Raw genomic sequence first — 18,048 nt, forward strand, 5'->3', positions numbered from 1 at the left:
CAAACGGGTATGCAAAAGCATTTACCCAACTCTGCAATGAAATGTTATTCAAAGGCGTTCTTTTAATTATGTGAATTTCTGGTTCATGCCTTTTCTATATATACTGCAGATCAGGCAGGAGTCTCCCAACGTTGTCCCCCATCAAAAAATAGCTGAGGTTCCCGCACACCTGATGTGAAAATAATTTACCAGTGCTGGGACATTGTGAATTTTCTGATGTAATGATTTTTTTTTAGTGTTTGTCTGAGTGTATTTAACCCTACTTTAACTAATGAACCTGGTAATAACATAGTAACGACATAGTAATAACAAGTCATTATTTTACAAATGCATATCAACCTGGGTGCCCTTTGCGATAATTAGTGACAAAAAGTAGCTCTCGGCTTGTGAAAGGTTGGAGACCGCTGCCGTAGATGAAGATAACTCAATTGATGTGTTAAAATGAATTTAATTGTAAATAAACCACTGTGGTTGACGCTGCATTCGCAAACCTCTACAACAAAGGCTCAATACTGTTGTTTTAGCTTTGAGTAAAGGGACACGCAGGAAGAGGGATCAGTCGGTGGAAAGAGTCAATCTCGCCGGTAAAATTGTCAGCGGGTGTTCTTTGCAGGCCGTGCAAAAGTAAGGAAAGGCTTTTGGTGTGATGACATCTGTGAACGTGTAGAGTGGCTCTCTTTCCGGGGGGCTGAAAAAGGCCACCTTGCCTCGGTCCATGTCCAGCATCACTTTGATCACGTCCGGCTTGGTTTTCATGTTGAGCGGCTCCCACGGCGCCGTGCACGCTTTGTGCTCGCCGTTTCGAAAGCGTATCGTCCAGAAGCCCTCCGCGGGCGTCAGCACGTGTTTGCCTTTGCGGTTGATGGACTCGCTTGCCACGCCTACCACCCAGTAGGTGTTGTCTTTCACCTCTACGCTCCAGCTATGGCGGCCCTCGGTGTAGCCCTCGGCGCCCAGCATCTCTGCGCTGATGTCGAAGCGCTCCGGGTTGTTGGGAAGTTTGAAGTTGTGCGTGGAGTTCTGGACCGCCGTCAGGTCCTCAGAGAGGATGAAACAGTTGGCGGCCGTGTTGGGATCCACAACTATAGGACCTTAGTGAAGATAGCCATCCATCACTTTTTATATCGACAATATATATATATATGTGGCTACCAATATTCCCTCTAATTTTCCAAGGGTCTGAGCAGTCACACAAAGTCGGTGAGCAACGCTTGAAACAACAGTGAGCAACAGCAATCCCAAGTGTGGCAACTAATCCATTATCAAACATGTCCAAAACTTGACATCAAGTTACATTTTGCTGAGTTTCCGGCAATGCAAAATTATTTTTCACTTTTGAATGAATTGACTAATGTACCATTGCAAAGCTTTTACGGCCTACAAAATGTCATTTGTTTTCACAACAATTCTTTCATAAGATTTCTTTTTGATCCTGGTATCTTTTGTCGCATTATACTAACAGTTTGGGGGGCTTATTTAGTCAGTTGCATGATACAGAGCTATATTTAATCACATTTTTTTACTTTTTTCCTTTGTTTCTTTCTTTTCCTTTTTTTCTGGCTTTTTTCTGAATTTGTCCTTTTTTCCCTCTTCCTTTTGTTTCTGCTTTTCACTACTTTTTCATTTTGGTATTTTTTTCTTTTTTGCTCTTTTTTCCCCCCTCCCTGCATAATTTTACATAATATTTGGTCATGTTGGGATTATAGAAGCAAAAACAACCTGAAGAGACGTTTAGGACCCGAAAGAGCCGGTTCCTTTTAGTGAGCCGAGCCGAAGAAGCCGGTTCTCAAAAAAACTACTGACTTAACTCAACTTCGTTCTACTTCGACCTTGACTTCAAAATTGTTGTTGTTGTTGGGGTTGTCCATCGATTCGATGATGACCATCTTCTTTTATTTGTGAGTCTGCTGATGTTTGAACAGTCCGATCCTGGATTGTGGTCGGAGACTCATGTCAAAGAGGATACCTGCGCAATGATGGTTTTTAAAGTGGCATAAGGGGTGCGCTTTCCCCAACGCCACTATCTTGATTGTAAAGAAGGTGGTTCCAGTGGCAAGGGAGACCCTAGACGACCGGCATCTTTCTACAACCTTTGTAGGAAACCGTCTCAAAGCGTGCCGCCACCAGCTTTTGGGATCACTCTTAGTCTGGACTCTACCCTTCGACCTGTTCGGCTTGGGTAACCCTACCAGGAGTACGAGACTCCCGCCGACATAGCTCTAGGGGTCATGGAGACGCGCAAAGTGCCCCACCACGATAAGGTGGTGATCTGTCGGGACACTTCAAAATACCACATTTAGAGCACAGTGTCAGGAGAACCTGTGTATTTCTACTTTCATGCACCTTAATTCGCTTCTTAATTAGCAATTTCGAGCCCTGATTTTTGTGAGCTGGCTAGATTGCGCATACACGCAGCTTTGAGGGAACATTGGTGGCTACACTGCAATGGATAGAGAAGCTTTTAATTTCCTGTTCTATCAAATAACTTACTGTACTTGACTATTTTCTTCATTTTCTCCCACACTTGGTACTTGAGAGTGCCAGTATGCTTGGCCACGTCAATCAGGGCACCGTACATCTCTTGAGGGTCGCAGGAATCTATCCAAGTTCTTCAACCAAAGGTTGGAAATGAGTCATGGTCATGTTTTTCACCACCCCAACAAAAGTGCTCACCTCCTTATAATGTTCTTGTAATTCTGTGAAAAAAATTAAATACACATTTCCTGTGAGGAAAATTTCACAGCAGGTAAATTAATTTGTTTATGCGGTTTCTACCTTTAGGAAGGGAATATCTTGGGTTTGCATCTCCTTCTCCACCGCGTTAATGACATTAGAGAGCGAGGCCAATTCTTGGTCCAAATCCTCAATCCTTTGCTCAATGGCCAGGCTCTTTTGAGACTCCTCGGCTCGCAGGGCGGACAGCCTGGACGCCTCCTGCTCCCTCAGGAAGAGGTGGAGCGCCTCAAATTCCATCTTTATCCGCGCTTCTGTGTGCTCCAGCTGGCTCTGTTTGCAAGAGACGAGCCTCATTTTTAGAGAGCTCACGGTCAAAATCATAAGACCTGATACAAAGATATGACAATTTTCGATTGAACTTTTCCACACTGAGTAGATTAACTTCATTTCTCACCCACTTGGTTTCCCCAGCTGCTGTGTCCAGCTGGAATTGTTCATAAATTATAGTGTTTTCTTCTTCTTTTGACCTTTTTTATTGTTGTGGGGGGTGTTGTGTAGGTTGCAGGTAACTTTATGCAGGACAAAATTAGTCAAAGAAAATACCTAGTAGTAATTTTTAATTGAGTTGATCACAGTTAGACTAGTTTAGAACTTTAGAACTAAAATTAATTTTTGTATAGCCCTTAATCACGAGGAGTTTCAAGGGCTGCACAGACCACAGACTATTATTACACCATCCCATGATCTAAAACCTATATGAGGGCAAGGAAAAACTCAAAACCTCAGCATATTTAAACAAAATATTCAAACGAGATTTTATTATGTTGATTCTGATATATTTGTATCAAAGACTAGCATTACTGCTACAAAGATGTCAATTTTTAGCATAACAGTATGCCTTTGGTGATTCCCATGGTTTGTTAACTCTAAGCTTGAGGGGACACTGTGTAATATTTGACCACTAGATGTCGCCTTGTTGTGCAGTGCAACCAAAAACGAGTGCTGCAAAGCACAAGGAAGAATACTAACTACGGAGACTCAAAGTGACCAAACCGCACCATTTTTTTTTTGCCCGGCCTTTCACGAGGATGGTGGTTTTAGGGATACCACATACAGAGTCACTTGAGGTATGCTAAAGCACATTTAGACAAGCGAGCGAATTTTTTTAAATAAATTGCTGTGGACTGATCATGCTAAAGTCGAGTTGTTTGGACAAAACAGTTGGGTGGAATGCATGATTGAAGAAGAACACAGCATTCCAAAGTAAACATGCTATAGCAGGGGTGGCAAACACGCGGCTCTAGAGCCACATGCGGCTCATGGCCAATAAGAATGCGGCTCTTTTGCCTCATCATATTTTCTATATACTGTGGCTCTTTGCCTCGTTTCATGTTTAGTTTTTTTCCCCTCTAAAAACACACTTGAATCTATCAGCGTTAATAACAAATAATGAATTATATTTTCATACTAATATGGCAGATTTGTTGTCTTAATGCTGCCCTGGACACATATCTGACTGCCACTCATCTGCGTAGGTTACGTCTAATGCCGGTCAGTGCGTGGTGTGGCTCTTTGACTCTCACGGTTTAAAATTTCGTCTCTTTGTGCAAACTTGTTCGTCACCACTGTGTTATAGTAACATTTGGTGGTGGTTTTAACCTGCTGTGGGGATGTGGAGTCAGTGCTTGTACTGATAATAATGTTGATGTTGAAAATTGCACGGATTCCAGTCATTATCAGCAGATACTAATGAAAAAAGGTAATAATACATCAACGACCCTAAACACAACTCCAACTCAATGAAGCAATGTTCTGGAATGGCCATATCAGTCCCCCAGACCTGGATATTGTTTGTTGTTTTTTTTTTTGTTTTTTTTTAAGTAGAATGGTCAAAAATAATTTCAACCAGAATCAAGACCTCAATTCGAAACTATAAGAAGCGTTTATAGCAGGCACGTCGAACATAAGGCCGCAGGGCGGATCCAGCCCATCGGATAATTTAGTCAGGCTCGACATCAATTTAAGAGTATGTCAATAAAAAGAGATTATTAGGATTATTTCTATCAAAAGATATGACTTTTCTTAAATAAATGCAGACCAAATGCCCTCTCTGACCGCTAGAGGTCAGTGTTGTGAGTTTGTATAGCGTGATGAGTTGTTTCAGGTGCAAAACAACATTTACTTAACCATTAAAATAAACCAGTTACAACATTCAACGCCAAAAACGATCATTTTTTTACCCATCGTTTGTGAACAACTGTGTTGTAATTAGAAAAGATCGGTGATTATAATTTGTAGGGTAAGTTATGGATGTAAGCTTAACCATACAGCATAAAGCTGGAAAAAAGAGGGTAAAAATTTGGAGTTGACATTCTTTTACTGATCCGGCCTGCCTTAGAACAGAAAGTCTGGATCCGGCCCTAGAGCCAAACAGTGTTTGACATCCCAGGTTAAGAGCCGGTTATTTCTGCAAAAGGAGGTTCTACTAAATATTGCGTAAACATTGACACCTGACTACACATTTTTTATAAATCCTATAAACATCATTTCACTTTTCAACTAAGACTGTGTTTGTCTGCTACTGTATCAATTTTCTGCACCGCTTATCTTCACTTGGGTCGCCCATCCCAGCCATTTTAAGGCGGTGGCAGGGAAGCACCCTGATAGGTTATCAGCCAGTCGTAGGGCAGAGCTTTTCTTCTATAAGATCCAATGAACTGAACAACCAATGATTTATCAAGGAAAATCTTAGAAATGATCAGGGTTGCACAAAACGTATGTATATTCCAATGCATGCAAACTACTTGAGCATGACACTGTCGATGTGTATGTGCTGGACAGTGCTGTTCATTACCTTGACGTGCTCCTGCATATCCTCGCAAACAAGTTTGGCTTCTTTGTACTGCTGCAACTTCTCCTTCAAAGGCAGCAGGGCCCCCTTCAGCTCTTCCTTTATGGAAATGAGTAGACAGCGAGGTCAGTATGCAGCAGGTGGCGCGGCAACCGAGCTGTCAGCGCGATATTGGGACGGCGGTGGCCGGTGGCGCCAAAGAAATGGGTCACATCTGTGCGTAGGGCTCAAGCGCCGTCCGGTGACACACGTCGAGCTGAATGCGGGCTGCTCGGGCCAAGCCTGTATTCTTTTCACATTAGTAGGCGCGGAGCTCTCGTTCTTGAGCGAGGCCCAGCAGGCAAATTGGGATAAGCTATCATAAAAAAGTGTGCCAGGGCTCCAGTTTCAGGACCATAGTAGTCATGCTATCCCCCAAAATAGCAAACTATTATTAGAATGGCAATAATCTCTGATAACCATCATCACACAGATTAAACCAAACGCCTTGGCGTCGTGACTGAGACATATATACAACTACATGGATTAAAGAATACATATGTGTCCAGTAAATCGAATATTTTTCATTATATGTTATATCTGAATATATGATAAATATCTTCCAGTCTTAAGATATCAATCAGGGGTGTCAAACTCATTTCAGCTAGGCATGTTGGAAAAAACATTCTCGCAGGGGCTGGACCTGTAGTTTAGAGGAAGGGAGAAAGAGAAAATTGAGAGAAAGAAATCAAGAATGAGAGAGAGAAAGGGAGCAAGAGAAGGAAAGATTGGGGAACAAAGAAAAAAAGAAATGAGAAAGATTAGAGGGAAAGAGATGAAGAGGGAAAGAGATGAAGAAAAATAAATACAGCTCCAGTTATGGGATTGGCGCCTGTCTTTGGCGACATCAAGTGAACATATTTAAAACTGCAGCTCATTTTTTGACTTTTGTTTCTCTTGTGCTTCCGGATTAAAGCCCTTGGCTTGTTTTTGACACCCCTGGTTTAATTTATGTTATAAAAAATTTAATTTCAAAACTTATTCTTGTGACGGTAATGTCAGCGGTTTTTAACACACATTATGGATTGTGTGCTTTATAACCAGTGGTGATAATTAACTTAAATTATGCAGTCTATTTTATTACATTATATTTGAGTTATTTCATCACAAATTATAAAATAAATTACACTTGTTCCAAAATGTATTCTAATATAAAATTCACAAGCAAAGGAATGAATGAATGAACACATAAATTAAATGATTTTAGTAAAAATATTGGATCCTGTAATAAAACAATATGGGAAAGGAAAAAAAACCTTGAAAATACATGTTCAAGATCCTGTTGAAATACATGTTTTAAAGAAGTAAGAATACAAAACATACAAAAATACAATTTTGAAAAATGTTCAATGATCAATTTATACTATGAAAGGGACATTATGTATTATTTAGTGCTTCCTTTGTGGTAAAAAAAAAAAAAAAAAAAAATTCATAAAAAACAATTATGATTTAAATAAAGATAATATCGCATCAGAGTCTTGCTTTAGAATGACCGTGTGTATTGTTTAGAACCTGCTCTACACACACACACACATACATATATATATCATGCTTCCACAGGTACCCCCAAAATCCCCAAACTTTGTGAACGGCTGCGGGGTAAAACATTTAAAGAAAATTGTTTGGTCATTTTGAGTCTCTGTAGTTTATTAAATTTGCTGTGCTTTGTAGCACTCATTTTGGGATGCACTACACAAGACAGCAACATTTAGTGGTCAAATATTTCACATTACAATGATTGGAATAGAATCAATAATTCAAACTGAATGAATACAAGATACATTTGATAGACTAATAAAATTCTGAATTATAATCCTTCAAAAGCTAACAGTGAACACAATTGCAAATAATCAGTACAGACGGCAGACTATAATACGATTGAAAACTGTGAAATGGCAAGTAAAATGTAAAAATATGTAAATTGTTTTATTTAAAGGGACCGTGTGCAAATTTGGCCACTAGATGTCGCTGTATTGCGCAGCCCAACTGGAAACAAGTGTTACGAACAAAAGGAAGATTCTAAACTAGACTCAAAATCACCAAAATGCAACATTGTCTTCTCTTTTTCTTTTCCAAGCCTTCCGCGAAGAAAAAAAGGGAAAAAAAAATCGAAAATAAAAAGGAACCAAAAGGGAAATAAACAAAGCAAAAAGCAAGAAAACAAAAAAGGAAGAAAGAAATGAAAAGAGAAAGTGAATAGAGAAAAAAATAAAAGGGAAAAGAAAGGATGAGCAATTGAAAGAAGAAAAGACAAGAAAACAGAGAAAAAAAGCAAGAGAAATGTTAAAAATAAAGAGTAAAAACAAATAATATAAAAAATTAGAAGAAAAAAGTTTTGGGGAGCAAATTTTTCCACGTACTTTATAAAAATACATATTCTAGGAATTAAAATGTACCCCAAAAAAACAATACAAATAAATTAAGAAGCACAATTGCACCTCATGAAAAAAAGGAACTCAAAAGTCTATGTCATAAACCAAAGGCACAAGCGTATATGGTTAGCCCAGGTAGGATAATAACAATCCCATCTTGGTTTTTGCTGACGAAACACGAGCGCTGGAGCTTACCTTACAGTCGTGAGCCCCCTCCCTAAGGGGATAGAGCCTGTGTCCTCGGTGGGCCGCGGCCTTCCCGCACAACCCGCAGATGGGTTCCAGGTCTTCCAAGCAGAAGAGCGTCAGCTTCTCCCCATGCTCCGTGCAAGCGTCGGGGTCCATTTTAGCCCTGCTACTTGTGGTGAAGGCCTCGTGGGCCCTCCCCAGAACCATTTGATCCATAGACTGTGGAAAATCCCGGCCTGCTGTCTATCTGGACAGTCTGCAAGAGTTTGGATCGCCGAGATCAGGCTCAGTTAAGTGGTCCGGCAGCCGTGACCGGGGCAAGGGGGCGGTCGCTCCCCCTGTCACAACGCCCCCCTCTCCAATACAGGACGACGTCCGTCTTTAAGCCCAGAAATAAGTGTTAAGACCCCGGCTCCCAGAGGCGTATCTCGTGTCGGCCGGCGTTGTTCGAATATGCGTGTCGCGCGTTCTCGAATAAACGCCGCACGTCCAAATAGAACAAGATGGCTTTGCTCAAGAGGTTAGAGTGTCCGGGGGTATGACAGCGGAAGGGAGAATTGATGACGTTGAAATATTTCTCATGATTGCTCCTATGATATTCGAGAAGAGTGATGAAAAAGCTGGCGAAGGGCTACACACCACCCGCGGTTCCTATAAGATAGATTAATAGAGATCCCCGGAGTTTATTAACATCAGCGCAATGTAGTGAGCTTTCTTAATCAACCTGTACACCAGTGGTGGGCCTGCAAGGCCTTCTTAGCTGGCCTAAAAAATATCTGCACCATTATACTTTCATACCTGTCAACCTCCAAGGCCCCCCGCCCTTACAAAATGTTGTTTTTTTCCCTTACAAAATCCCCAAAAATCTTACACCATATTTTTTTTTCAAACGTGTTTATTTATGTAGTTTAACATGTTATATTGTAAATGTGTTTCGTTATATCATGTATATTGTTAATTAACATTTTGTTGTGAGATCCTGTGTTGCTCGACATGAATGAAGTTCAAAAATTATGTAGCTTGGACATTCACTGTAGAAGGAAAATATACATGCAAATATAATTAAGTAAAATAATACATTTTCTTATTCAAATTATTAATTCTTTTTCTGCATTAAATTATTGTTGGTAATATAGTAAATAAGGGATAACCACAAACCTGTCTTTTTTTCTTTTCTCCTTTCATACTTCCTTTTTTTCTTAACTTCTTACAACATAATAATGCATCAAAGTAAGTGAGTCGTTTGAGAGCCGGCTCTTTAAAAAGAGACGCACTTCCTTTCACTACATCAAACCGCTCGCTTCGTTTGCAACGAAAAAAAAACATACCGAGATAGAGGCTACCACGGCGAACTCATTTGACTTGATTGATTTGCCGTTTCGTGATAGTCTGTGTATACCGGATGGTACCCATAATTGACAAATTTGCGTTTTTCCGTACAGATTTTCTCGTACGTCGTACACGTCTTAAAGTGCACAATAAACGTACTCTGAACGTCAAAACTGTACAGGTTGACAGGTATGTACTTCGTCCATGAATACTTATTAAATAGTTCCAAATTCCTTTCCTTTCATTGTTTCCCCCCGCCCCTGGTTGTGCCGCTTCCAGACGTGTACTTTCATATTTAAGCGTTTAACCAATAACATTTTAGCCATTATTGTTACCGGGGTCAGACATATAGGTTCGGATTAATTAATCCAACTGGTTAGAACAAGCTTGAATTCACGTGTCAAACTTAGTGTATTGTTACTATGTTATTACCAGGTTAATTATTAAAAGAAAGAAGAGAGAAAAAATTACAGAAAGAAAAAGAGAGAGTGAAAGAAGAAAGAAGGAAAGAGAGTGTGTGAAAAGAAAGGAGAGTGAGAGTAATAAGGAAAGAAGATTGGCTGGCAACCAGTCCAGGGTGTCCCCTGCCCATTGCCCGATGATTGCTGGGATGGGCTCCAGCATCCCCGCGACCCTACTGAGGATAAGCGGTGCAGCTGATGAGATGAGATGAGATGAGAAAGAAAAGGAATGCTCTTTCCTCTGAGATTCAATCTGCAACCTCAGTGGAAATGTTTAAATCCAAGCTTAAAACACACTTCTATTCTATAGCATATGAATAACCTATATTTTATGTTGATAATATGTGTACTATTCGCCCTCATGTAGGTTTTAGATGAGTGGATGGTGTCATAATAGTCTGTAGTTTGCAATACAGTAGTCCTTGATCTGTTCAGCCCTTTAAGACTCTTTGTGATTAAGGGCTATACAAATAAACATGACTTGACTTGACTTGGAATATAAAAATAGGTCACTGATTATGTTGTCACTATTACATGAGTTTTCCAGCTCTATTAAGTTTCTTCATCATGATAGAATTACTTCACTAATAACATTACTCATTTAGTTGTATGTGCATCCACATATTAGAATGAAGTATGTATGTACTTGCTGAATCCTTTCTTATCAATACTTTACCAGAAATGGTCTTCCACCCTTAACTTATCATACAACCTTCAAAATACAGCTGTGAAGAGATTTAACAAAGGGCTCTTGAATAGGATGTGAGTTCCTTTTATTTGCCTGTTGAAGTTTTATGTTCCATTTTGCAAATCCACACCCATTTCCTATAAAAACTGTGTTCAACAATTTTCGATGTCCTTTTGACTGTGAGAACTGTGTCCTGTTCAGATCAGCCAAGGGCGTGCTGTTTTATCTTTGTATTGAAACTTTGTAATAAATGTCCTCAACCGCATTGCTTCCATCCAACTCCATTATTTCAAAGTCCAAATACTCGGTCTGGTCCCGGAAAATAACACTTGGGCGACACATCGGAATGTCATTCGCCTTCGAGGTCTTCACAAGCAGATCTGCAGGCCCTTCTGAGACATAACAGGACACGATGAAACTTTTAGTTAACGCCAATTCGATTTCGAGTTGGCGACATCGAGGCTGTCTTGCATACATAAGGAAACGTCAGCTAGGGGGCATTCTTGCACCAAAGTCTGAAACGTATTCTTCTACTAAACTTTAATAGATTTCTTTTGTTTTTAAGTTTGGAGTTCAGTAGACACTCAAAGAGAAAACATTTTGAACTTGCAAGGAGAACAGGGGCAGCCCCAAACCTCAGATCATAAATTCCAACCTGTTTTAAAAATGTTTTTTAAATGATCCACCCATAATTTTTTCTTTGTTTCTGTTTCTTTGTGGAGGAACGATGCAGCGCAGCAGGCAGGCTCGTTGCCCTTCCTTCCTCCTCCCGAATCCTCACAAATAAAATGTGAAAATTCAGGTTTTCTCCAGCTCGGCCCCTCAATTCAGGCTCATTGGCTGGGCTCGGGTTGATTCGGGCTTTTACATCTTGTTAGGAATTGAATATTAAAATGTACCATTTACCAAATTGTTCGAATTAGTTATCTGACTCCATTAACCAAACACAACCTACATTCACCTAACAATGCGTTTATTGATGGAAAAGATGAACAAGAAACCGACATTTCCACAAGGGGGCAGATTTAATTTCATTAACAATTTAACTAAGTGCAACTATAACTTGTGAAGCCCTTAGAGACTAATTGTGATTAAGGGCTATACAAATAAAAATGACTTGACTTGACTTGACTCTATCAAAAACGGCCGTATTAGTGACGTTGGCGTCTGGGTGAAGCCTTTTTCTCAAGTCCTTTAGCTTTCTCCTATTGGCCATCTTCTCCCCGCATAATGGCGTTCCGACTCCTCCCGTGGGCGTGCCAAAGAAGCCCCCCCCCTGGGCTTCACCATCTAATCGAAGAGCGTCGCGATGTCTGGAATACTCAAAACAACACAGAGCGTTTCTACGTCATCAGGGCCTTTCTGAGTCGTCAGATGTGCTGATTATCTTATCAGCCTTACGTCCTGTCCCCGCCATTCCTGTTAACAATATTTCCTACCAGGGTGCCCTGAACTTTCACTTCTCATTGAACTTAAGCCTACTCGGTGAAAATCTTCATTGCACTCAATAAATGTAACTTGTAATCAATCGTATAAAATCCTTTTTAGTCAATTGTATAAAATCCTTAAATATCTTAGTCGAAGTATGTTATCTTCTTTGCAGGTGGCCGATATTAAAAACAGAATCAATTGAATGCATGGTTTCAAAATGATTTTTATTCAATTCAAATAACGTTTTTTACTTTGGAGCTTGTAACAGAAATTCTTTGGCATAACTGAAAATCATCAAATCCAACATGGTATAGTAAGACTACTGCCAAAGCTTGAATTGATCCTTCAATAATTCTCCAGTAAATAAACAACTGTCTTTAAAAGACTAGCGAAGCGGTCTCAGTTTTTATAGAAGCAAATAGAGATTCCTAAAGCTTCTCGCTTACAGGTTTAGAAACTTCTCGCTTACAGTTTTGGTGTCGCGGCTCTGCCCACAAGCTTGAACAGTGTTGATTTGAGAGGGTTAGAGCCCGTGGAGGGAATTCCAAGAAGGTGTTTCGTACTGACATGGAGATGATTTTGCAAATAACTTCAGATTTCTTTTCAAACGCCGAGCTAATTATACATCCTATAAAGTCTTCGTTTGTTTATCATAGTGCCAATGTCAATATCGAAAAATCAGATTCTAGAAAGATCTTGAGAAGAAACAAAACAGCCTTCTTTTACTGGGGAGTTTTGGTTTATTTTCATGTTTATTTAATATGTATTGATCAAGATTTATTTACAAACAGGTAACAAGAACAAATACTAGTGCTTACAAGCTCAGTAGCCTAGATGGTAGGGCGCCCGCTTTGAGACTGGGAGGTCGCTGGTTCGCGCCTCGGCCGAGTCATACCTAAGACTTATAACATTGGTAAAAATGGCGGCGCCCTCTGTTGGCTGCGGCTACATCGGCTCGCTACAACGGGTCAGGTGTATCGACATTTCGTTCTGTGTACATTGTAACAAAGAATGACAATACAAAAGGAAATTATTATAATTATTTTAATACACTCCTCTTTTCTGTTCCTTTTTGAATTATTGTTTTTTTGTTTGTTTTTCTGGTTTTAAATGGACACTGTGTGGTATTTCATGACTGGAAGTCGCTGTACAGTGTTGGGCAACGGAGAATGAGTGATAATAAGCAAAAGGAAGAGTGCAAATTACAGAGACTCAAGGTGACCAAACGTTTTTCTTCTCATTTTATGGACCGGCCTTTCGGATTTTGTTTTTTCTGGGGTTAACAGCAAGATGGCAGACAATCGTGTCAATTTCCTCAAGGTGAGCCTCACGTTATGTAAATTAAATGTAATAGTCTCGACCTACGTATTTTCAATCGTGCACGTTTGTGTGATATTTCTTGTATTTTTTCTTTTTGTTGAAGCCGCTACATGTTCTGTGTTTATGAAGGACTTTTTTTACCACAAGGGGGCGCTAGTTAATGCAAAATGTCCCTTTAAAACAAGGGGCTCAAAATCGGAGTCCCTAGGATGATCGTTTGAGCCCCCCTTCAATATAAAACTTAAAGGGACAGAGTTTTTTCCTTTCCCACCAGATGTCGCTGTATTTGTACCACTAGTCGTACCACCAAAAACGAGTGCTAAAGGCACAACGGAATAAGACAAAATGTGAAGATTCAAAGTGACCAAAACGTATCTCATTACTTTTGAAAAGAAGAGAAATCAGAAAATAAAAACAAAAAAGGATTTCAAAAGAAACGCCAAAAAGTACAAAAAAGATTTGAGAATAATAAAGATAAACTGAAATAAGACAAAGATTAAAAAAACTCGGGAAAAAGAAAAATGAAAAAAGAAACAATGGGAAAAAAAGAGACAAATTAAAAAGTAAACAATAGGACAAAGAGTGAAACTCCCAAAAAAGGAAAATGAAAATAAAAAAGATAAAAAATGATAAAAATTAAAAAATGAGAAGAAAAAAGAAAGTAAATTGCATGTTTATTTTTGTCTTTTTTTCTCTTTAATTCCTTTCTTTTACTTTTTCTTTGTTTTTCTTACTTTCCTTTTTACTTTCTTTTTTTTCCCTCTTTTTCTTATATTTTGTCCCCTATTTTTAAACCTATTGTTAAAAAAAAAAAAAAGTTCTTTCTTTGAGAAAGGCTTGGTTAAATTTGTTAGAAAAAGCGTGACCTTTGCTCACTTTCAGTCTCCGAAGTTTGTAGTCTTTCTCGGACTCATTTTTGTTTACCTGACACATTCCAGCAACAGTTAGTGGACAAATATGAAACACCGTCCCTTTAAGAATAGAAGAATGTTTTTATAATCACTGTTTTTGTGGAAAAAACTCCATTTGGCCAAACCTCACCCAGATCATATCTCCAGTGGCCCCCAACTAAGTTGAGTTTGAGACCCCTCATCTCTCATTAGCCGTACCGCTTATCCTCATTAGGGTCGCGGGGGGCTGGAGCCCATCCCAGCCATCTCCAGGCAGTGGGCAGGGGACACCCTGAACTGGTTGCCAGTCAATCGCAGGGCAGTTTGAGACCCCTGCTTTGAAATATCATTTAAAAGACGAAAACTAGGTTATTTAAGTGTGTTCGGGACAACAATTATAGAACCACAGGTGACCAATGTTCAAAAACTATTTAACAGCAGAATTCCAGTTTTGACTTTAATTTAAAATGTGAATTTCGAAAAAATCGTGGCACCCATAATGACAAGCAAAACATGTAGAGCTACGGGGAATACAGTACCAGTAAAAACTGCTCCAGTCGTTCTATGACTGTTGTTAGTTCCTCGAAACCGGGTTTACTGTTAAGTCTACATACCAGTCCCTGAAAATAGAAGATCCTGGTGTGGGATTACACCCCTTTACGCATTTCTGAACTGATCCGAAATGTAATTCTGTATTTTATTACGGAGGCAAATGACTTGAAATGTCTGACACACTACCTAAAATAGGACCCCAACATGTGGAGATACAAGGCTCCCCCACCAATAATGGATTGCATAGCATGCAAAGTGCTATTTAGGGACTCGCCCAGTGCTTTATAACCAGACAGGTGAAAAGAAAACAATGCACGGTGTCGTCTATAAAATATGGAGTCCTAACTTTAGGTACTGCACTTGTTTTTATTGGTGCAGTGCCGAAAGAATGCCGATGTGATGACGCCCAAGTAATGGAAGCCTTCCACGCAGCGTGCGCCCAATAGGGGGACTTCTAGGACATCGTGTCGGTGAAAGCCTAATCTGTGTTTGTTCTCGTGGACCAAATTAGTCATCTGAGGTCCTGTCCTGGTGGACGACGGGGCAGAACTTCAGAGCTAATGTATCCGAACTGCTAACTGATGGCAGCCAACAGATGCCTGCAGACACACATGCCTGGTACTGTAAATGCTGGGATCAATGGTACAGTACGTCCCTGTGTGGTCATTCCATAGACACACATTCAGGTGTGTTTATTACACGAGCATTAATATAGAATGAGGGACCATATTTTGTCGTAATCATACCAAGATAGTTGAACTATGTGATTTCCCAGAGCCAATCGACAATCCCATGATGAGGTAATACTAGGAGTATATTATGATTAAAGTCTACGTACTCCTATACTGGGGATGTCAACCTCAGTTTGGCTCTGGGGCCGGTGTTCTGCAAAAACGTCCTAGCTTACCGAGACGTCCTACCGTAGTATGATCTGAAAGGAATTTCTTTTTTTTAACTTCAAGTAAAACCAGCTACACTGAAACTGGGAATTATCGCAAACAGAACTTTTACTGATATATCAAACGAGTGTTTGCATGCATAATCAAGTCATTTTTATTTGTATAGCCCTTAATCACAAAGAGTCTCAAAGGGCTGCAGAGGTTATTGCAAACCACAGACTATGTTTACAGACTATTATTACACCATCGCCTGATCTAAAACCTACTTAAAGGCAAGGAAAAACTCAAAAACCTCAACATGAGGAAAATGAAGAAACCTTGAGAAGCGACCATATGGTAATCTTCCTTCCAGGATGACCAGGCTGCAATGGATGTTGCAATAACAAATAATACACAGATATTGTCAACAAAAAATATAGGTTATTCATATGCTATAGAGTAGAAGTGTGTTTTGAGCTTAGATTTATACATTTCCACTGAGGTTGCAGATCGGAACTCAGGGGGAAGAGCATTCCACAGCACCGAATGGAGAATGCTCTTAAACATACGTACATACACTGCTACGGGATTACCGTAGTCAACAAACAACATGCTAAAATGCTACCACATAAATACCCACCAGGCTTAAAAACTACATAAGAAAACATTATTTGGAAGCAGTGAAAGAGTCAAAACGGTTTGATCCTCACCCTAGGAACAGTAACAAAGCTCTGCCAGAGAATCTCAAGAGCTGCAAGGGCTGATATAAAAAAAGCAAATCCGAGAAATAATATGGTCCCAAACCGTTAAGACATTTAAAAACAAGCACCTTAAAATCGATTTTAAAAGCGGTGTAATGCGATTCCACCGCCTAGCCCCCGTGAGCACACCTACTGCTGAATGTTGAGGTAGCTGAAGGCTGGCAATGATCTTTTTGGAAAGACTGGAGAGCAGGGCATTACAATAATCTTAATGAGCGGATATCAAAGCATGCATCAGCACCTCTGTGTTTGCCTGAGAAAGGAATGGGTGGACGCTGGCTATATTCTTCCGATAAAACCCAATTTTAGTTACATTTTCGATATTTTTCAAAAAGAACAACAAATTTGCTATCCAGGTCATATAAGATAGGAAGGATGAAAACTTGCCATGCAGTACAAAAACTTGCACATTTCACAGTGAATCGCACGTTTGCACTGGGTGTTTGTAGGACGTCTCGTTGGTTAGGAAGGAACTTCGGAACACTGGATCCAGTCTTTATGTTCTCAGGCTGGATTGTTGAAATAATGTCAACTCAATTTTTTTAGTGTAGCGGTACTTTAATTTTAAGTATTATGCCTTATACTAGCCTACCCTACATATGATAATCATGTATGGCAAGGGATTTTGGGCAGCACGGCGGCTGAGTTGTTAGCCCGACCGCGGCACAGTTCACAAAATAAAGGTTTTAGCAGTGCACGGGCAATAATATTTGACTACATTAGCTCAAACTACTCGGCTGTGGCTAATAAAGCTGAGTGTCTATTCCACGCGTCGCCCACGTTTTTTTACATTTGTTTTCTCCTCTAGCGGCCGTAGGAAGCATTTGGTTTGCAATTAGTTTTAAAAATCGTAACTTTTAATAGAAATGACCTAGAGACTTGCTTCTTTTTTTGACATACTCAAGAAATGTATGGCAAGTTAGATTGAATCATCCAAAAGGGTGGATCCAGCCCGCCAGCCACATGTTTGTTCTGAATAGACACATCATGTTACGAATGTCTATTTCCTGGATCTGACTTGTTCAGTCCCCATGTTGGACGTCAGCTATTTTACTTATTTAGTAAGTGGCCGTAGGGATCATCTGTTTTGCAATGATTCTAAAAATCATGACTTTAGATGGAAATGACCTACACACTCGCTTCTTTTTTTGACGTTCTCAGAAATTTATGGCGGGACAGTTTTTATCATCCAATGGGCCAGGTGCAGCCTGCGGGTGTATGTTTGACACACTTGCCCTATACAAAAGTCATATTTATCGATTTAATTTTTTTCAACCAGGAATGATTTTGGTTACCTGCTGTATACATTTTACATCTGTTTTGTGAGTTGAAAAAAAATAAAAACTGTGATTGTATGGTTGCTATAATGCAGTGTTTTCACCAATTTCAGGATTAACAAATAGTACTTTAAATAAGCAAAAAGTATCTGCTCGTGGAACAAAACAATTTTTACTGTGTTCCTCCGGCAGCAAATTGATATGCAAGATTTTGAATTATTTCAATGATTGTGTTTTCGCTGAGCAGTCTTAAGAGCTTTTTCAAACAGAATGTTATTGAATATATGTGCCTGTACGACGTCATGAGCAGATAATTAGTACATTTTTAAAAAGT

At 39.7% G+C, this 18,048-nt stretch overlaps 1 protein-coding gene across 1 annotated transcript; it reads right to left on the reverse strand.

Annotated features, from left to right (window-relative positions):
• Positions 1 to 551: 551 nt before the first annotated feature.
• Positions 552 to 8,343, reverse strand: trim35-13 (tripartite motif containing 35-13). The gene is made up of 6 exons (XM_088328539.1): positions 8,134 to 8,343; positions 5,531 to 5,626; positions 2,776 to 3,006; positions 2,674 to 2,696; positions 2,491 to 2,609; positions 552 to 1,091 (listed from the first exon to the last, which is right to left on the reverse strand). Exons 1-6 carry the CDS (start codon positions 8,341 to 8,343, stop codon positions 556 to 558), a joined length of 1,215 nt encoding a protein of 404 aa, XP_088184665.1. The 3' UTR covers positions 552 to 555.
• Positions 8,344 to 18,048: the final 9,705 nt, after the last annotated feature.

The sequence above is a fragment of the Urocampus carinirostris genome, chromosome 1 (assembly GCF_059441175.1).
Source record: "Urocampus carinirostris isolate Australia breed hairy pipefish chromosome 1, RoL_Ucar_1.0, whole genome shotgun sequence".
Lineage (NCBI taxonomy): Eukaryota > Metazoa > Chordata > Actinopteri > Syngnathiformes > Syngnathidae > Urocampus > Urocampus carinirostris.